We start from the raw sequence: 21815 nt of genomic DNA on the forward strand, positions 1-21815 counted from the left end.
CAACCCGGTTTCCCATACACCCTAACCTCTTGATACCACAGCTTTTGATACATAATATATAAGTTATTTGGGTTTTATATCTTGTTCCTTCGAATCTCGTTCTCATTTTTACACTTGTTTTTCACTTGTTATCTCCCATTCTAGGTTGTTCTGCTCAAAGTTGTCTCTCCAGGGTCTTTACCCTTGTTACCGGCCAAGTTATTACCCCCTGTTCAATGTACTTCTCCAATGTTTGATGTAAACCGATGTGATATGACTTGTCATGAATGTCGGTATAAAAAAAAAATAATAAAATAAATATTTCATAGATTTCTAAAACTTCAGTTTACTCCAGGACCAATATAACTACTATAAATGCACTACAAAATTATTGTATCAAATTTAAAGGATTCCAGGATCCCATACTAACAAGACACTACTAATCTTCCTTCTAGTACAAATAGCCTTTTTTCCCTAAGCACCCATAATATATAATATTTGTGTTTTCTTGACAAAAAAAACAAAAAAGAATGTTACTCCCATGTAATAATATACATGATAGCAAGATCTAAACATATGCTTGTTAAAAATGTTTAACCATCACAGTGATCAATTTTTACTAATAAAACAAGAAAAAGTAATGATGTAGATGAAGAATATGATTCTTTTTTCCTTTTTGTGCACAACATCTTGTTAAGGCATTTCAATGTACTTCACAGGAACAGAGTAAAATCCTGGTATGCCCCAGTAGTCAACAGCACGAACTCTATAGAAGCCAGACACAAATGAATGTTCTGCAAAAACAAAACAAAAAAAAACAAATAGAATTGTAACATTCTTTAATTTAATAGGTTTATATTCTGCCTTTATGAAATAAATCATATTTAGTTGGTATTCAAAAGGGCTTGCCCAGCTAATTTTTAATTAAGAAATGAATACATTTTCCAGTTATGTTTTCACTCCCAGTGGTTGGCATGCAAATCTATTTCATGCACACTCATTAGGGGTATCCTGAAAATCTGATTGGTTGTTGACCCTTGAGGACCAGAATTGCTCGGCCTTCTCTTTTGTATTATATATGTTTATTGGGTTTTTCTAGAAAATCCAAACAATGCTCGGTATAACACAGAACAAATACATTATTACATAACAGAACAAATACATTATTACATAACAATCATCATAACACCACCTTTCATCCATAAAACCATTTCCACCAGAGAAAACTAACGTATGTGCAAGGTAGGTCTTTAAGTTCGGATGTTCTTATTCCCCCCCCCCCCCCACTTCTTCCCTGAACCTACCGGACCCCCCCCCCCCCCACCTTTCCCATAACATCATAATTTCTTATTCTCTCAAATCTTTGCTGTGAACCGTATTATAATACAATAAACCGGTACAGTATACAAGCATATTCAATAGTATACAAGCATATTCAATAGAACATAGGGTACAGTGAAGTCATGAAATACGAGGGTGATAACTTCAGGCAATAGTATTACACATTCCATCTTGCATAGCTTTCGATTACCTAAGGCACGTAAACAACAGCACTAAAAAGCAGTTTCCCCAATAAACTTGGTTAGGAAACAGTAAATAAGAAACAAGAAACAATAAGTAGTATTAGTAAGCAGCCGACGTGGGACTGCCAAGAATTAAGTTGTAATGCCTATCAGGTTTTAAGAGCCCAGGAGATCCAGATTTCCTTATGTCTGTGTTAAGTCCAGTTCAACAATATGGTTTATCAGGTATGCCGGTTGGTGTCGTAGGTACGCGGACCATACAGCATTAGCCTGTCGGCATTTCCGGACACCCAGAGACCTGGCCGTCATATATTCAAATGTGGCGATCTGAAGGAGTTTCCTATTCCAATGAACAATGCTTGGTGGATCATTAGAGATCCAATTTTGAGTAATAACATTCTTAGCAACAATACTCGCCTTACATACAAAGAGTTTTTGTGAGGTGCTTAGCAAAGCATGAGTGTCAGTGAACCAACCAAACAACCATAACAAAGGATCGAGAGGAAGCTTACATTCACATATTTGAGAACATTGTTGTTGAACCTCTGACCACAGCTGTTGGATTTTACTGCATTCCCAGAACCCATGCAGGTAGTGCCCTTCCATAATATCACATTTCAAACAAAGAGGTGATGTTGCAATCCCTAACTTATAAGCCAGTGAATTAGAGCAATATAACTGCCAGATAAATTTAAAATGTAACTCTCTCAGATTAACATTTTCTGTAATTTTACTGCTTTGTAAAAAATATTGTTTGATTATTATAATATTTAATGATATATGTGGATATTTGGCCCATTTACTTAAAACTGTACCATAAGCCTCAATATTCAAATGGGACTGTAACAGTGTGGAGAATGTTGAACAAGAGTATTTTAGATGTGGTCGAGTGCAAAACATTACTTCTAGGCCTCCCCGAAGAGCAGTGGAAATCAGAAACCAATTTCCTTGATGAATATAGTGTCTCACCTGAAGGTACGCAAAGAAGTCCTCTTTAGGGATATGGAACCTATGTTGGATCTCAGTGAAACTATACATCGTGTGCTCTGAGGGCAAAAACAATTGTGATACCCTGACCAACCCCTTCTGTGCCCAACTTTGAAATACTGATTTTCCAATGCCCGGTGGAAATTGGGGATTATCACACAAGTCCGTGACAAAAGGAAGTGGGCCCAGCGGAATCCCCATTTTAATACATAAATAGGACCATGCACGTCTGCTAGAGTTAAGTATCAAATATCCCCGACAGTTCTGTGGGAGTTGACCCTGCTTAAGCTGCAGTAAGGAGGGCAGCGAATAGTTATTAAACCAGCTACTTAGGAGGAGTGTCGGCGAGAAAAATTCCGTACCTAGTATCCAGTCCCTAATGTGCCTCATCATGCTTACCAAGTTGTAATTCCTAAAATTCGGGCAAGCCATTCCACCACGTCCTACGCCTACCTGTAAGTATCTCATTGCCAATCTAGATCTCCTCCCCTTCCATAGAAAATTTTTCAACATTTTATATATGTAACCTAAATCTTTATTTTTCAGCCAGATTGGTAGCATTTGAAATAAATATAACCATTTAGGGAACTCCATCATCTTAAATAAATGTATCCGCCCCGTTATAGATAAAGGGAGTGAATTCCAATTTGTCAATCGTTTTTCCATTTTTTGTAATAGAGGGTTCACATTTATGGCATATATAGATGTGATTAAATTGGGGATGAAAACTCCCAAATATTTGAGTTGTGTCTTAGCCCATTTAAGAGGAAACGGAGCACCCCAGTTTGTTCCCAACTCTCCATATATGTCTAAGGCCTCAGACTTATCCACATTGATTTTAAGTCCAGAAAAAGAGCCATACCATTTTTGCAGCTCCAGGACTTTCGGTAAAGATTGTTGGGGATCCGTCAGGTATATGAGAATGTCATCAGCGAATGCTGCTACCTTGAACGTACAGCCATTATGCGTGAGACCTCTAATGGACTCATCCTGATACACTAGTCTTAGTAAAGGATCAATCGCCAGAATGTATAACAAGAGGGACAGAGGGCATCCCTGCCGTACTCCACGTTTAGGCTCAAAAGCTTGGGAGGCATGACCATTCGCCAGTATATGAGAGGAGGGAGACTTATATAAAAGAGAGATATATGAAAGGAGATCTCCGTGTAATCCATACCTCCCCAATACTGAAAACATATAATCCCAGGAAATCCTGTCGAATGCTTTTTCAGAATCAAAGCTCACTGCTATCGATGGCAATTTGTGTTTTTGACAGTAAGTAATAGCAGTAATCAATTTAGCAATGTGTGAGCTGGCCGACCTTCCCTTCACAAATCCAACCTGATGGGAAGATATCAAAGTGGGAAGTATCTCTCCAAGCCTCCGTGCCAGAACATTTGCTAAGATCTTGAGATCACAGTTTAATAATGAAATTGGCCTGTAAGACGCTGGTTGGGTAAGATCTTTTCCTGGCTTGGGTAATACAGTAATATATGCTTGATTAAACTGTGATGGAAACTGTTTTTTATCTAGAGCTCCTTGATAAAATGAGCCCAATGCCTCCGTAATTGTTTCTCCCAGTATTTTATAATAATCATAGGTAAACCCATCCGGGCCTGGTGATTTTCCTGCTTTACATGACTTAATAACAGAGTGAAGTTCAGAGCTCGAAATGGGGGAATTCAGATACTCCAACTGAGCTGGAGTAATCTGAGGTATATTAAGGCTCTTAAAAAAAGATGCTTCCTCCTCCCTGCCTCCTCTTCTATCCTCAGTGTACAAATTTTCGTAGAACCCCTTCAACACCTCACAAATGTCCTTCCCTTGAACTGCCCATGTTCCTTGTGGGGTCTTTAATCTGTCTATATATGTCTTGCTATGTCTGAGCTTCACCAATTTCGCTAGTAATCTACCTGACTTGTTCCTGAACCGGAAATAAGTATGTTCTTTGTAGTGAAAAGCTTTCAGGGATTTCTGATGTAAGTAAGATTGCAGAGAGCTTAATGTAGCATAGTATTTTTGGAAATTAGCCTGGGTTGGATTTATTATCATGTCTCTCTTGGCTCCCCTGAGCTCCCCTTCCAGAGATATAATCTTTTCATGTAATAATTTATTCCGGCTTCTCACGTAAGATATTATTTCTCCTCTCATGACTGCCTTACCGGTTTCCCAGAATAGGCTTGCATCATGTTTGTGTTGATCGTTATCTATTTGGTATTGTTCCCATTTATTGCACAGATGTTTTTGAAAGAGAACGTCCTCCTTCAAATAAGCTGGAAACCGCCACCAAGTATGAGGAGGCAGCGTATTTTCCAATTGAAAATCAACCCATATCAACGCATGGTCGGATACTCCCATGGACCCTATCTCAGCTGAAGATATACGATAAAAAAGATTTTTAGATCCCAAAATATAATCTATCCGAGACAGAGTACCATGCACTTTGGAGACATGTGTATAATCACGGGCATCACTATTGAGGGTTCTCCAATAGTCCAGTAAATGCAGGTTTTGGCAGAGCTGACCAATACTGGTTTTCTGGAGCTTCTGGTCTAGTCTGCCCGGCAGAGCAGAACGATCCAGTACCAGATCATGTACACTATTGAAGTCTCCCATCAGGAATATACCGCCTTTTCCATGTGTTAGCAGCAGATTTGTAATGGAAGTGAAAAACTTTTTATCTGGTGTGTTTGGGCCATATAAATTACAAATGGTGATCTCCTTTCCATTTATTTTACCTATGAGCATAATATACCTGCCTTCAGGGTCAGTCATTTCAGTCATTAATTGGAAAGATATATTCTTATGTACTAGCACAACTACCCCTGCTTTTTTGCCAACAGCAGGTGAATAATAAGCCGCCCCCACCCAATCCCTTTGTAGTTTCCTGCTTTCTAAGGGAATAAGATGTGTTTCCTGTAAGCACGCTATATGAACCTTTGCTCGTTTGAGAAAGGAAAGCACTTTTGTGCGTTTGATTGGGTTACCCAAACCATTTACGTTCAAACTAGCTAATCTCAAAGTGTTATGAGAAATGACTGAACAAGCCTTTTATATGTCCACTCCTTGATAAGTCTAAGTCTGCAGCAGCATGCAGTAGGACTCGTGCCATCACAGAAAAGCCTCCGAGTAAAGAGCTTGTATCCACCCAACATATTTTAACACGTGTCAAACTTCCATACCCCATGTTATAGATTGAGAGAAATAACCAAACTAGTAAACCCCTAATCCCCATCCCCCCTTCCCCCATTTAGTCGACCAAAATTCCCTCTACACCAGGGATATATAGGAGCACGTTAATGACACATCGCACTCCACCCTCCCGAGCCAGCAACAAATTTCAACAACAACAACTGTATAAATAACATCCAACCCATGCACCTCCGGGACCCACCCAACACGGAGATTTTTTGCAATTTTTGTGTAGCCATCGGCCTCCATTGGTTATCAACATGCTAGGATAGTACATTCCATTAGCCAGGTGTTACATAATTCTTATCCAGATCAGACATGGTTGAAAGGAAGTAAAAAAATTGAAAAAGGAAAAACAAGAAAAAATCAACCCGGCTGCGTATGCGGGTTATGGCCTGTTCTAGAAGGAAGGCCCACTCCCAATGGTGCCCAAAAATAAAGCGCACGTAGTAGGCGCATGCAGCCATGTCCTTACTAACCACAGTCATCTTTGGAGTCGAGAATGCAAAAATAATATGTTCCGTCTGCTAGATTTGCCCCGAACAATGAGTCCAGTAAAGCTAATGAGGCAGTCTTGCCCCCTTGAGTCTCTAAGTAATCCAGACGTTTCATATAGTCTGGCTAGTCACCTCAGACCGAATGGCATCCCCTCGTTCGAAATCCGTCCCAGAGATCCATGGTCCATTTTATTTCAGGGTGCTACCGCTCGACCTCCGTTCCCAGCTTACAACTGCCGGACCAAAAACAAGGCACCCGGAGGTCAAACGAAACAACCACGATCCGAGGACCATCTCTTATGTGCAATCCAACTGTTTAGTTCTTCGCCAAACCTGTCATAAATAATTTGGCCGGTTCCACTTCGGTAAATTGATGATCTTTTCCGTCTTATCTAACTTTCAAAATAGCCGGGTACATTAGTTAGAAGCGCACATTCTGTTTGTACAATTCTGTACATATGGGACTGAATAGCTTCCTCTTCTGTACTAACTGCACAGAGAAGTCCTGGAATATTCTTATCTCTGAGTTCTGGTAGAGAACTTTCTGCTTTTTCCGGTATGCCTGCATTATTTTTTGTTTGTGTGCCCAGCTCATAACTTTGGCAATGATCAGACGAGGTCTAGGGTCTCCGTCCCTTTTTCTCCCCAAACGATGTGCCCGTTCGATGTGCAGGGCCTCGGGCATATCATGCAGTTCGAACGTGTCCAGGAGCCATTTTGTGAGAAAACTTTCCAACTCCTGATCAGATATACTTTCGGGGAAACCCACTAGTCTTATATTGTTCCTTCTCGCCCTGTTCTCTAAATCGTCTAGCTTATCCGCTTGGGTGCCCGCTAGTTTTTCCAGTTGTAGTATCTTAGCATTAAGCCCCAAGCGTTCATCTTCTAAAGTGGACACGCGCTGTTCCACGAGGTCTATCCTCGGGTTTAATTCTGTGAGTGCATCTTTTACTTCTTGGAATTTAGTCGCTAGTTCCGTAAACCGGGAGTCCAGCGCCGAAACGACTGCATTAGTTACACTCACAGTTAAGTCATCCTTAGATTTAGTGCTCGGGCTCTCGGCCTGGGAGGCTGGCTGAACTGCCGGGTCCGCCATTTTGGAGCTGGTACCGCTAGCTTTTTCTTTGTCCCTTTTAGTTCCCTTAACGGGCATTGCACCAGGCGATCTCAGCATGATTTATCTATTGACATGAGATGAGGTTGTCCCGAAATTTTAGAAAGTCTGTGGTCCTCGGATATCTGTGTTTGCCGCCAGCTCGGGAGCGCGGAGCACGGAGCTGTTACAGACACGTCTGCTTAGCTGCACCGCATCACGTGGTCTCCCTGCTCGGCCTTCTCTTAATATAATATTATAAGTTAGGAAATAATTATACCACATTGTTTGTTCATATATTAATCATAGGGGCAACACTCAGAATGCCATCATATATCAAATTAGAAATTTAGAACAAGAACATACCCTGGACATAGTTTACTTGGATTTTAGCAAAGCTTTTTGAAACACTAACAGAAATTAGGAAAGCAAACCAATTTAGGCAATGTAATAATGAAATATTTCAATTATTCCAATATTGTCTGGGTAAATATAACATTAGGACACGCTAGGGAGGTAAAATTTCTAGATGCTATAAATGACTGCTTCATGGAGCAGCTAGTCCTGGAAGAGATGAGAGATGTGAATACTCCAGATTGAATTCTCACCATGATGCAGAGCTGGTGCAAGAGATAACGGTGATGGGGCTGCTTAGCAATAGTGATCATAACAATCAAATTTAATATAATCACTGAAGAGAGGATATTAAGGAAAATTACTCAAATACGAATAGCATTTAACTTTAAACAAGAAGACTATAAGAGTTCTGGGTATGACGTCACCGAGGTTGGAAGCCTGATCTGATAGCTCCAGGCCCCCCCCTCCTTCAATCGGGAGACATCACCGGCCCGACCGACCCCCCCCCCCCCCCCCCCCCCGGAGTCCCAGCGGAGCCCCTGACATCCTTGCAAGGAGGGCTGCAAAATCACTAGCTTTTCGTGCCAGTTTGACAGGTGGAAGGCGCGATATATGCACCACTGATCCTTACGTGGCCTTCCTGGGACCCGAAGCAACATGGCCAAGATGGCTGCCGAGGCCAGCAGCAATAAGCAGCTTGCGGTGATCTCAGCTGAGGCTCTCCTTCAGATCTCTGCCAGCGTTGCTGCAGCGCTTGATGAGAGGCTCTTAAAAATACAGGCATCATGGAGGACATTAAATCTGCTGTGGAGGGTCAAGCTCGGAGGATAGAGGTGGCAGAACAGCGTATTTCAGATCAGGAAGACAGGCTGAGTTCCACAGAAAGGCAAGTGCAAACCTTAAACACCCAACAAGCCAATTTCCTAGCCAGGTTGGAAGACCAGGAGAACAGAAACAGGAGAAATAATATTAAAATCATAGGCCTCCCTGAATCCTTGCTTGACCGTGACCTGTATTCCTTTGTGGAGACCTAGCTCCCTGATAAATTGGGCCTGGTGTTCGCTCCTGACTGCTTACGCTGTGAATGCGTCCATAGGGTAGGCCCCCCGAGGGAGGCAAATAGCAGACCCAGACCAGTAATGGCTCGAATTTTGAATTGGTCCCACAAAGTGCAACTGTTAAAAGCTTACCAGCAACATCCTGGAGTGGAATATCAGGGACATAAGATCTTGCTCTTTAATGATTTCTCTGCAGCTGTAGCCGCACAGTGAAAAGCAATGTCTCCTGCCTGTTCGGAATTGCACAAAAGAGGGATCTCTTTTGCCTTACTATTTCCTGCGAAGCTGAGGGTGCAGCATGACAACAAAATCCTCTTTTTAACAAGAAGGAAGAAGCAACCTTTTTTCTGGCATCATTGGACCCTGCCGTTGTTTCTTAAGCCCTGAACACCCTAATATGGGACTTGTCTGATCTTATTAAGGGGGGTGCAAGCAGTTATGTTATGCTTTATACTGAGCTATGTGCGGACCCCTGAACTGGTTACCAAATGCTGAAAGTCGCAGCACATACTCTTTTAGATAGTGTTGAAGTTATCCTGTTTTTGTGCTTTCTTAAGTTATAGCCTGTTGATTGTTCACACTCAATGGGCCGGATTTTAATACCTACACGCGGGTGTACATTTGTGCGCGCAACCCGGCATGCACAAATGTTCGCTCAATTTTATAACATGCGCGCGCAGCTGCGCGCATGTTATAAAATCCGGGGTCGGCGCGTGCAAGGGGGTGCACAATAGTGCACCTTGCGCGCGCCGACCCTTGGGGAGCCCTGCTGACTTTCCCCATTCCTTCCAAGACCGCTCCAAAAATGGAGTGGCCTCGGAGGGAACTGTCCTTCCGTCCCCCCCACCTTCCCCTCCCTTCCCCTACCTAACCTGCCCCCCAGCCCTACCTAACCCCCTTTAACCTTTATTTTATAAGTTGCGCCTGCCTCCGGGCAGGTGTGGGTTGCGTGCGCCAGCCGACGGCCGGCCCGCGATCCCGGGCAGAGCGGAAAATGGCTGCTGTGCTGGAGGCTCCGGCCCCGCCCCGCCCATGCCCCACCCATGTCCTGCCCCTTTTTTCAAGCCCTGGGACTTGCACGTGTCCCGGGGCTTTATGTGTGCTGCTGGGCCTTTTGAAAATAGGCCCGGCGTGCGTATCCCCCCTACGCGCGTAAGGCTTTGAAAATCTGCCCAATATGTTTTACTTCTTGCTCATATCCTGCTATTTGGATGACTCTGTTTGGGGCGGGGACTGAGTGGGGGGGGGGCTAGAGGAAGGGCTGTTAGTCCTCTGTTTGCGGGTCTGATAGGCACTTTAAGCCTCTTGGAGCATAGAATGTGATTCTGGGGAGCATGTTAGGATGGCTGTATGGAGTGTGTGTGTGTGTGTGTGTGTGTGTGTGTCTGAAGGCTGTATGGCAGCTGGGGGGAGGGGTCGGGGAGGGTAGGGGAGAAACCAAGGGAGACCAACCGAAGAAGTGGGGAAGACACAGAAGCCAATAAATATGGAATGTTTTTTTGTGCAGGCTGAGGCTCAGGCTGGGGAGTGTCGGACCTACTGTATATTCCAGGATTACTGTATCACTGGATAGGAGGCTGGGACCCAACTTAGATAGCTGAAATGGGCACATTAAAGGTATCTTCGCTAAACGTGGATGGAATACAGTCGCCCATTAAACAGAAGAAATTGCTCTCCCTGTTTCACCGACTGCGGTCTCATGTGGTATTTTTACAAGAGACCCATTTAACATATAATGAGCATGCTAAATTAAAAAGGGAATGGGTGGGCAGCTGTTATTACTCTTCCTATTCCTCCCGAAAGAGGGGTGTAGCGATTTATTTCCATAAACAACTGGCATTTCAGCTGGACAAGGTGTGGAAGGATACGGATGGTCGTTATCTTGTTGTTACAGGCTTGTTCCATCAGCAGAGTGTAGCTTTTTGCAAAATTTATGCCCCGAACTCCTACTCACACAAATTTTTCACCCACATTATAGCCCTCTTGCCTAAATTGTCCGACCATGCCCTGGTGGTGGGTGGGGACTTTAATACGGTTTTGGATAAACAACTGGACTGTAATCCCCCTCGTTTATAAGGAAATAGAGACTACCTCATGGGAGTGCATTTTGTCAGTGCAGAGATGGGTTTGCTAGACATATGGCAGACCCTGCATCCCGGAGAGCGAGACTTTACATTCTTCTCCCACCCCCACTCATCTTACTCAAGACTTGATTATTTTTTACTTTCTGAATCCTTGTTCTGTAGGACAAATGAGGTGACCATAGGTGCTGTATCAATATCGGATCATGCACCCATACCAGTCAGCCTGGAGATAGGAAGACCTCAGAGGCCTGCTTTCTCCTGGCGTATGCCCCCAGACCTTATTTTGGACAAATCCTTTCAGACCTATTTGCAGACGGGTTGGGAAGACTATTCCTGACTCAATGCCACTCCCGATGTGACCCCAGATATTTTCTGGGCCACAGGGAAGGCAGTGATGCATGGTCAAATTATTGCTTATGTTGCTAAAAGAAATAGAAAACGCAATGAGGAAATTCTGCGCTTAACGGCTGATCTGAAAGCGGCCCAGTTAAGACATATATCTGATATGTCTGCTCCAAACAAACAAGAGGTAGAATATATATGAGCGGCCCTCAACACCCTGCTATATCAGAGGGCCTCTAAATCTCTTCGGTACTATAAATATCAGCTTTATAAAGATGGCAAAAGGCCTAGTAAATTATTGGCCAATCTGGTTTATGCTAGGGGCCTGAAATCAATTATTGCTGGAGTCAGAGGTAAAGACGGTGGCTGTAAAACTGCCCTTGAGGATATTACCTCTAGTTTTCTGGACTATTACCAATCCCTTTACAGTGCAAAACCCAGGAATACAGAAGCCTCTGAGGTCTTTTTTCAAGACTTCCCCTGGTTAAAGATAACTCGGGAGAGACTGGAGTTGATAAATACCCCCATTAAAGATAGCGAGATTTACGCAGTTATACAAAGGTTGAAGATTGGCAAAGCGACCAGATAAGACGGTTTAAGCAATGACTTTTATAAAATATTAAAGTTTCCCCTGCTACCGACCTTAACCCTTTATTACAATAATCTTCTTACTCACAAACATATATCAGAGTTAGACAATCGATCTATAATTGTCCTAATCCCGAAACCAGGAAAGGACCCCTGTGATGTGGGTTCTTATCGGCTGATCTCGCTTATTAATGTAGATTTTAAATTCTAGCATCTGTCTTGGCCGCCCATGTTAATGCTATCCTTCTGAAGCTAATACACTCTGACCAGACGGGCTTTGTTAAAGGACGGCAAGGGGTACAGAACGTAAGGCAATTGATAGCGGCCCTTAGCTATCATCCCCAGGCTGAGGCGCTGATCCTAAGTCTAGATGCAGAAAGAGCGTTTGATTCCCTGTCTTGGGATTATTTGTTCTGGGCGCTCCAGTGCTATGGGTTTGAGGGAGAAATTATGTATTGGCTACAGGTGCTTTATGCCAATCCCAGTGCTCGACTGCTAATTAATGATGTGTTGTTCTCGCCCTTTTCCCTGCACTGCGGAGTGCATCAGGGATGCCCTCTCTCTCCCCTATCATTTGTCTTAGCGATTGAGCCTTTAGCTGCTATACTTTGAAGTGACAACGAGTTCTGGGGCCTGCGCATTGGTAATCATGTGTTGAAATTGGCGATGTTTGCTGATGATATTCTTTTGTTTATGGGTCACCCCCGGGTGAGCATTCCTGCCATAGTTTTGATTTTCTCACAATTTCAGCAGATAGCGGGCTTACGTATAAATGTCTCTAAGTCCGAGGCATTACCCTTAAACCCGCATCTGCAGGCAACATGGCCCGGATCTTTACCCTTTCTATGGGCTTCTGGGAAACTAAAATATTTGGGGGTATGGATTCCTAGAGATCTCACCACCCTTTATGATATGAATGTACTGGAAGCAATCACGAATATCGTAGCCCAGCTGCTGGCATGGTGGCCTTTACCCCTGACATTCTTTGGGCGATGTGCCCTATTAAAAATGGTGATTGTTCCTAAGCTATTATACAAGCTGCATATGCTCCCTATTTGGCTATCTACTGCTGATTTACAGCGGCTACAGTCCATTTTCCAAAGCTTTATATGGACTGGTAAGAGATCATGCATTAAGTATCAGGCCCTGATGTGCTCTAAGGAAGGGGGGGAACTTGGACTCCCAGACTTCCGGAGATATAATGTTGCCTGCCAGATGCATTTTGTGGGAGAATGGCTTTTAGATTCCTATTCTTATTGTCAGTGAGGTTTGTTTACTAATATGTCTGCCCCATGGTCTCCTTTTTATATCTTTTGCAAGCCAGTTCACAGACGACTTGGACCGTGGACACCCCTAAAGTGTTTCTGCGACCTTGCTGGCGGGCTTGGCGGTAATTACGCCGACACTGCAACATGGAGGGCTCCTACTCTTTATTGTTGCCATTAGTAGGAAATAAAGACTTTTTGCCTGGACTCAGTTGTAATGCCATATTTCAAGCTTGGGCCTGTAATGGTCTGACATTTATTTTCCATCTCTATGAAGAAGACAGCCCAATGGTAAGAGAGTTTGCCTCCATGGTTCACACAAACCATATACCGTCGAAACACTTCTTTGTGTATCTGCAGATGCCACATTATCTTCACTCCTTTCATTGGACATGAGAGCGATTTCAGCGAGAATTCTTTTTTGCTAAAAATATATTTGATATCGCATACTCTCACAACTCTATTAAGGGCTGGAGCACCTTGAGCAGGCAATGCTACAACTGAGTTCTTAGACATGCTCGCTGCTTACTGGTCGGCGGTATGGATGGAGCCATTCACAAAGCCCTATCTACAATTCTGTTTTAAGTCTTTGCACTGTCACATCCCAGATTTGGGACTGCGTGAATTGCAGTTCAGAGTCCTTCAACATACTATCTGCGATAATGTGCGATGATTCAAAATGGGCCATCTGCACTCACCACTATGTATTAAATGTATGCAAGAGCCAGGTACCATGATTCATCGGCTTTTCGCCTGCTCCAGCCTTAAGTCCTTTCGGTTTATTGTATTGGAGTTCATCGAGAAATGCATTAATAGACAGCTCCTGAAATCAGGTAGACTTCTTATAGCGGGGCTGAAAGGAACCTTAACACCATGCTTTGTCTCACATTATCATTTTCGGCAGACTTGCTATTCTTTTAGCTTTTAGAGAGATTCTGTCAAGATGGATTGACCCTCTTGTGGTGCCTCAAGTGACTGCCTGGTATTGTCGGGTGGCAGCTCTCATGCAGCTGGAGTGGATGGACAGTGTAAACAGTTGCACGAAACCTGATAAGAGGTACTGTGAAAGTTGGTCCCGCTGTTAGCATCTTTTACCTGCGGATATACAAACCAGCCTGGTGGCGGCCGGATACCGGGTGAACTAGCTGTAGTGGTTATTTTTTTATCTCCTTGTCTTATTTGTTCATGTGCTGTGTACAGGGTTGTTGGTCTCCTTGGGCCGGGGGGGGGGGGGGGGGGGAGAGCTTAAGGAGTGGATAGTTCGGATGTGTGGACTGAGAGTTAGACGGATGGATGAATGGCCGGAAGAGCTGGGTTGTCTATGAGTGAGTTCATGGATGAATGGGGGTGCTTTCATTGGTTTAAAAATGAAGATTGCATGCTGGTGATTATGACAGAGCAGTGGGGGAGGACATGATGGTTGTCTCAATTTTCTACCTCAGTACTAGCTGTGTCTGGTTTTGCCTTGTATTTGTATGCTACTGTTCTGCATATGAGTTGCATATCTTCTCAATAAAAATGGTTCTGCTAAAAAAGACTATAAGAAAATGAGGAAATCAGAAAAAAACAAAAAGGAGTAGTAGCAAAGGTTAAAAGTTTGTATGAAGCATAGATGCATTTTAAAAACATCATCTTGGAAGCTCAGACAAGATGTATTCCATGCATTAGAAAAGTTAGAAAGAAGACCAAATGAGTGCTAGAATGGTTTAATGGTGAGGTGAAGGAGGCTATTAAAGCCATCTTTCAAAAATGGAAGGTGGATCCAAATGAAGAAAATAAGGAAAAACTATAAACACTGGCAATTTAGATGTGAAGCATTAGTGAGGCAGGCCAAAAGAGTGATGTGAGTGCGGAAGGATGCTCGGGAGTGTGAACCTCCTGAGCTGCGATGCAACCTGCACAATCCCAGGACTGGCCATGGTCCTCGCCGCTGGCTGGCGAACACATCTGGGCACAGGCTGACTGAAACAGGAACCCTCTTGGCTTGGAACAGGAGCATGCTTGACTTGGAAACAGGCAGACTCTTGACTTGGAAACAAAAATACTCTTGACTTGGAACAGAAACACTTGACTTGGACCAGGAACCCTTGGATGTCCAACTCACTCCAGAAACTGAGAAAAAACAACCCATATTGGTCTCTGGGGTAGCCCTCCAGCCACTCAAAAGCCCTTTCGGACTTCTGCTTGGAAGTGATTTGAGTGTGAGGACAGATGTAAGCTGAAGATGACTCTGGATGCATGGACAAAACTCTGATGAAAGCTTAGGACTTGGAGAAGGCTCAGGACTTGGACCAAGATGAAGGGTCTGAGAGAGTCTAGTGCCGCTGCACGCCCTACACATCCCGGGGCTGGCCGTGGACCATGCCAATAGTGACGCAGGAACTGGATTCAAAGGCTTGGAACAAGGTGGAGGATGGAACAAGAACTCCGAAGACCAGGGACAGGACTCATGAACTCAGATTCAGACAGACTCGGGAACTCGGACTCAGACTATGGACTCAGGAACACGAAACTCAGAATCAGGAACTAGGAATTCAGATTTCAGACTCAGGAACTCAGAACTCAGACTCAGGAACTAGGAAGGACTTCCAAGGACTTGAACCAGCAATGAAGACTTCAAAGTCTTCATTGCTGGATGAAGACAGGATGAAGGCTTGGAACCAGGAAAAAGGCAAGGACTTGGATTCAGGAACAAAGTGAAGACTTGGATTCAAGAACAAGGCAAAGACTTGGATTCAGCAATAACATGAATAGACCACAGGAACCAGGAGACCAGGAATAAGCTACAGGAAACATGGAGGGCATTGAAAGCCCTAGCAGACCTGTAAAGACCCCAAAGAATTGACTGAAGAGCCCTTTTACAGGGCTGCTGGAAGATATCATCAGGAGAGGCCACAGGGCCTTTCTCACCATGGTCCCTTTAAATCTTAAGCAGAGGTATGTGCGTGCCTAGGAGTATGCCGGCAGGAGTGGAAGCCGGCAGCGTCCAGTGGTGTTGGCAGCATCTCCACCACTTGGAACAGGTGGTGTCAAGACCCCACAGAAAGGCAGAAGTGGTGTTTCCAGATCGTGCAGAAGCAATGTGGCCCAGCTGAGTTGTCAGCGCACAGGCCATGAAGAAGACAGCAGCAGTGGCAGCTCACAGCCACATGGAAGACTAGCGCTGTCTCTCCAGCTGCATGGCTCACGGAGGTAAAGGCACACAGGAGAACAGAACCAGTGGAGGCTGGCATAGGTGCAGTTGGAAGGTAAGTGAGGCTGCTTGCAGGGACTTCCCATGAGCAGAACTGCAACAAAGAATTTGTAAAACAGCTTGCTACAGATTTATTTATTTATTACAATTTCTATACCGGTATTTGGTGGGAGCGTCATACCGGTTTACATAGTTTCATAACACAAATTACAATAAAATGACAAATACAGGCAATATAAAACAATACAAAAAATTATGAATTTCATTACAATTTTTTAAAAAAAAAGGCCTAAACAGAGAACATGTAATACTGGACATTCAACGCTCTGTTTTACTCATCATTTCTTCACACTTATCACCGTTTAGTACTTGTTTCACAAGTTACTGTCACCTTCATTGAATATTTGTTGAAAGAGCCATGCTTTGACTTTTTTTCTGAACGTTATTATATTTATTTCTAATCGTATTTCAACTGGTAGATTGTTCCAGATTTTTGGGGCGGCGAGTGATAGGGTTCTTTCTCTCACTGAAGTTAACTTTGCCGAAACCATTGAGGGAAAATATAATAAGCCTTTATTGGCAGATCTTAAGTTTCTTTGGGGTGTATGTACCTGTATTGTGGCATTCAACCATTCCACCTTTTCCTCGTGTACTGCCTTATAAAGAATACAGAGGGTTTTAAACTGTACTCGCTGTTCAATTGGTAACCAATGGAGTTCCTTTAATATTGGCGTGATATGTTCTTTTCTATTTGTACCTGTAAGTATTCGTGCTGCGGAATTTGCAACGGACAGATTGTTGAATGGGGTAATCCGAGCAGTAGGGCATTGCAATAGTCAGTGGATTGAAAAATTAGAGCTTGAAGCAATGTTCTAAAATCTTTTAGTTTTAGCAAGGGTTTTAATCTTTTCAGAATTAGCAAGTTATAGTATCCTTCTTTCGTTTTGTTGGCGATATGATTTTTAAAGGTTAATTCTTGGTCTATATAAACCCCTAAATCTCTAATTGAAGATGCCAACTTAATTTGAAAATTCTCATAATTAAAAAACACGGTACTATTATGTGGTGACACTTTTATTTCTAAAACTATTATTTCAGTCTTTGCAATGTTGATGCTAAGTTTCAATTGGTTTAAAAGCTGTTTAATTACATTTAGGTACAGTGATGTTAATTGAAAAGTTTTCTCTACAGTATCAGTAATTGGAATTAGAATCTGTATGTCGTCAGCATACAGATAATACTTTAGTCCGAGCCCTGACAATAGATAGCATAAGGGGAGTAGGTAGATGTTAAATAAAATCGCTGACAAGGCGGAGCCTTGTGGTACCCCGGTATCAAGGTTTATAATATTGGAGCGTGAGTTGTTAATTGTGACTTGGTATGTTCTGTTGTTTAGGAAAGATGTTAACCATTCTAATGGTTTACTACATATTCCGATTTTGATTAATCTGTGTACCATAAATTTATGGTCGACGATATCAAATGCTGCTGATAGGTCGATCATCAGCAACAGAAATACAGAAATACAGATACAGAAGAAAACCTTTTCAGGTATATTCGAAGCAAGAAGCTGAATTGCTAGATAACTGAGGAGTAAAGGGGATAATCAGGAAATTCCCTGTACGTACCTGGATCAGTCCAGACCGTGGGTTATGTCCCCAATCCAGCAGATGGAGTCAGCCAAAGCTTTGAGGGGGCGTCACCATAAGTAGAACTACCCCCTCTGCAGGAGTTCAGTATTTTCTGACTCCAGCAGATGCGAGTAGGGAATTTGGAGTGCTCCCAATTCAGCATAAGCTCTTGCCTTTACCTTGGTCTTGTTTTGCTTGGGCTACTGCCTATTTATTTTGAATCAAGTTTGTAAAAAAAAAAAGGATTGATTAAGTTAATTAACTAATTAAGGGGTTCAACTTTGGGGAGGCGTGGCTTACCCTCTGTGTGTGTCCTTTCTTTTCCTATTCTACGGACGGGGTAAGTTTATGTGCCTTTTGCTTTTCAGCTCCCCAAAAACCTCTGGTACCTCGCGGATGCCGGCAGCACCGGCCTCTCCGCCCTTGCCACACTGTCAGCGGCCATCTTGAGCGCCTCGTGGGCGGCTCGAGAAGGCAGGCAGGCAGGCACCTTTTTTTCGGCGGGTAGTGCGGCCAGGAGGGCCCCCCCGCGGCTTCTTGTTCCTCACGTCGGCGGGCAGTGCAGGCCATAGGGCCCCCCGCGGCGGCGGCGTTTCGGCTCGCGGGACCCCGAGGCTCACTTTTTGCCTTTCTCTGTGGCGTTTCGTTTTTCACGGTTTTTTTTCGGCGATCCGATGCCGCAGCCCACGCGCTGCGCGGCCTGCGGCGAACCGGGGTCCCGCATCTCCCGTGAGGGCATCTGTGCCCGGTGCCTTCCCGGGGGGGAAGGCACCTCACAGCCCGTCACCGATTTCTCTTTCCTCGCGCCTCTGCCCGGACGCCGTGGGCGGGCCCCTCCCCCAGTCCTGGCGGGAACGGCGGCCATCTTGAACACCCGGCGCCCCGAGGGACCTCAGGAGAGGCCGAACGACAGGGAGTCGGAACCGGATTCGCCCCCGACCTTGCAGCCGGAGCAAGGCCCGCAGGGGCAGGAGAGCGCGGATGTGCCCCCCTCCAGAGCCCCCGCGGCGAGACCGGGGTTTTCCCCGGAGTTTGTCCTGCTTATGCACATGGCATACCTGCAGGGTCTGGATGCGCCGGTGGACCCCCCCCCTGCCAAGCTATGCCGGACCTCGCCTTCGGCTCAGGCCCCCCGCCCCGTTGCGGCGGGAGCGGGGGCCCCTCGTCTTCCCGCACGTGCCCGGGTTTCGCCAGCGACAGGGGGAGTGACGCCGGACCCAGTGGACCTGGACCTGGACTTCACGGATCTGGGGCAAGGGGACGCCACGACGGAGGGGGACGACCCGTGTACGCTGCGCCTCTTCCAGAGGGAAGAGCTGGACGAGCTCATACCACGCATCATTCAGGAGCTGGATCTGGATCCGCCGCCGGACCCGCCTGCTCCAGTAGCGCCGGCGGTGGTCACATCCTCGAAGAAAGGAGATCCGGTCCTGGCGGCTTTTCCCATTCACGAATCGTTCCTGCAGCTTCTCACGAGGGAATGGGATACCCCTGAAGCGTCTCTGAAGGTGGGTCGTGCCATGGAACGGCTGTACCCGCTACCGCAAGATTTCCTGGATCTCATCAAGGTTCCGAGAGTTGACTCCGCAGTCTCGGCGGTTACGAAGAGGACGACAATACCGGTGACAGGTGGCACGGCCTTGCGGGATACGCAAGATCGCAAATTGGAGATCTTCCTGAAGAGAGTCTTCGAGGTCTCCGCGCTGGGTATGAGAGCAGCGATGTGCAGTTCCCTCGCCCAGCGGGCAAGCCTCCTGTGGGTTCAACAACTTCTCACCTCCCAGGATCTGCCAGCGGCGGAGGCCGCCCAGGCGGATAGGTTAGAAGCTGCAGTGGCGTACGGGGCGGATGCCTCGTATGACCTGTTTCGCGTCCTGGCAAGGTCTATGGTCTCGGTGGTGGCGGCCAGACGGCTGCTGTGGCTTCGCAACTGGGCGGCAGATACGTCTTCCAAATCGAGTCTGGGCTCCCTGCCTTTCAGGGGTAAGTTCCTCTTTGGGGAGGATCTGGATCAGCTCATCAAGTCGCTGGGGGAAAATGCGGTTCACCGCCTCCCGGAGGATAGATATCGCCCTTCCCGGGCGTTCGCTTCGTCCCGGACTAGAGCCAGAGCGCAACGGCGTTACAGGAACTACAGGCCGGGGGGCTCCAGGCCGGCCGCTTCCCGGTCCCAGCCCTGGTCGCGCTCCTTTCGCGGCCGCAGGCCCGTGCGCCCCACTCTCGGGACAGGTAACCCCTCCCCCAAGTCCTCGCAATGATGCCAGGTTCGCCCACTCCACCGTCCCCAGGATCGGGGGGCGGCTGAAGTTCTTCTACAGGGAGTGGGCGCGGATTACCTCAGACCAGTGGGTCTTGGACACCGTAAAGCAAGGTTACGCATTGGAATTTGTCCGACCACCGAAGAGTCGTTTCGTATTTTCCCCTTGTGGCTCGGCTCTCAAGCGGCAAGCGGTGCAGTCAACGCTGAACAGGCTTCAGGAGATAGGCGCTATTGCGCCCGTGCCCTTCGGAGAGGTGGGCTTGGGCCACTATTCCATCTACTTCGTTGTGCCAAAGAAGGACGGATCGTTTCGGCCCATTCTGGACCTCAAGGAGGTCAACAAATCCCTCCGAGTGCTCCGCTTTCGCATGGAAACGCTGCGGTCGGTGATTGCAGCGGTGCATCGGGGGGAGTTCCTCGCCTCCTTGGACCTCACGGAGGCTTACTTACACATCCCCATCCGCCCGGATCATCATCGTCTCCTTCGATTCAAGATCCTGGACCAGCACTTTCAGTTCATAGCTCTCCCGTTCGGGCTGGCGACGGCACCACGCACCTTCACCAAGATCATGATAGTCGTGGCTGCGGCTCTCCGGAGGGAGGGTATCCTGGATCATCCCTATCTAGACGATTGGCTCATTCACGCGAAGTCGTTCACCCAAGGCCAGGCAGCCGTGTCCAGGGTGGTACAGTTCCTGCATTCCCTGGGATGGGTGGTGAACTTTTCCAAGAGCTCCCTCGTGCCCTCACAGCGCTTGGATTTCTTGGGGGCGACCTTCGACACCCGACTGGGCAAGGTCTTCCTGCGACAGGACAAAGCGTTCTCTTTGCGGGATCACATATGACGATTCTCTGCGTTACCGGAGCCCACCTCCTGGGACTACCTGCAACTCCTGGGGGTGATGGGATCCACCATCGATATGGTCCCCTGGGCGTTTGCGCATTTCCGGCCCTTACAGTGGGCGCTCCTCTCCCGTTGGAAGCCGGTCTCGCAGGACTACCAGATGATTCTTCCACTCCCTCAGAAGGCCAGGGACAGTCTGGGCTGGTGGTTGGATCCAGTGAACCTAGCCCGAGGCGTGTCCCTCGACCTACCGGATTGGGTGGTGGTAACCACCGATGCCAGTCTAGCGGGCTGGGGCGCGGTCTGCGATCGCAGCGCCACGCAAGGAACGTGGTCGGCGGTGGAGGCGACATGGTCCATCAACCGTCTGGAGACCAGGGCGGTCAGACTCGCCCTGCGGCATTTTCTCCCGCTCCTCCGAAACCGGGAAGTCAGAGTGCTATCGGACAACGCGACCACCGTGGCCTACATCAATCGCCAATGAGGCACGCGCAGCCCACAGGTCGCGCTGGAAGCAGCGCTGCTCATGCAATGGGCGGAGCGTCATCTCGTCCGGTTAGCAGCGTCACACATCGCCGGAGTGGACAATGTTCAAGCGGACTTCCTCAGTCGCCAACGGCTGGATCCCGGGGAGTGGTCTCTGTCCGACGAGGCGATGCAACTCCTCGTCCATCGGTGGGGGGCCCCCCACCTAGACCTGATGGCATCCGCTCTAAACGCCAAGGCTCCCCGCTTCTTCAGCCGGCGAAGAGAACACGGGGCGGAGGGGGTGGACGCCCTGGCGCTCCCATGGCCGGCACATCTGCTGCTCTACGCATTTCCACCGTGGCCCCTAGTGGGACGGATACTCCGCAGAATAGAAGGACATCGGGGGGCTGTGATCTTCGTCGCCCCGGAATGGCCCAGGCGACCCTGGTTCGCG

General features: G+C 46.5%; 1 protein-coding gene across 8 annotated transcripts in view; it reads right to left on the reverse strand.

Moving 5' to 3' along the window:
* Nucleotides 1-314: 314 nt before the first annotated feature.
* Nucleotides 315-21815, reverse strand: part of IDUA (iduronidase alpha-L-) — a 914728-nt gene continuing 893227 nt past the window's right edge. For 6 of the 8 annotated variants that reach the window (XM_029602339.1, XM_029602392.1, XM_029602371.1 and 3 more), the window contains one exon: nucleotides 316-773. In XM_029602339.1, the coding sequence (XP_029458199.1) occupies nucleotides 673-773 (101 nt within the window). In that variant the 3' untranslated portion in view covers nucleotides 316-672. Of the gene's footprint in view, nucleotides 774-21815 lie in introns of all 8 variants that reach the window. The other 2 variants (XM_029602401.1, XM_029602355.1) reach the window with 2 other exon arrangements.

Source organism: Rhinatrema bivittatum, chromosome 1, assembly GCF_901001135.1.
Source record: "Rhinatrema bivittatum chromosome 1, aRhiBiv1.1, whole genome shotgun sequence".
NCBI lineage: Eukaryota > Metazoa > Chordata > Amphibia > Gymnophiona > Rhinatrematidae > Rhinatrema > Rhinatrema bivittatum.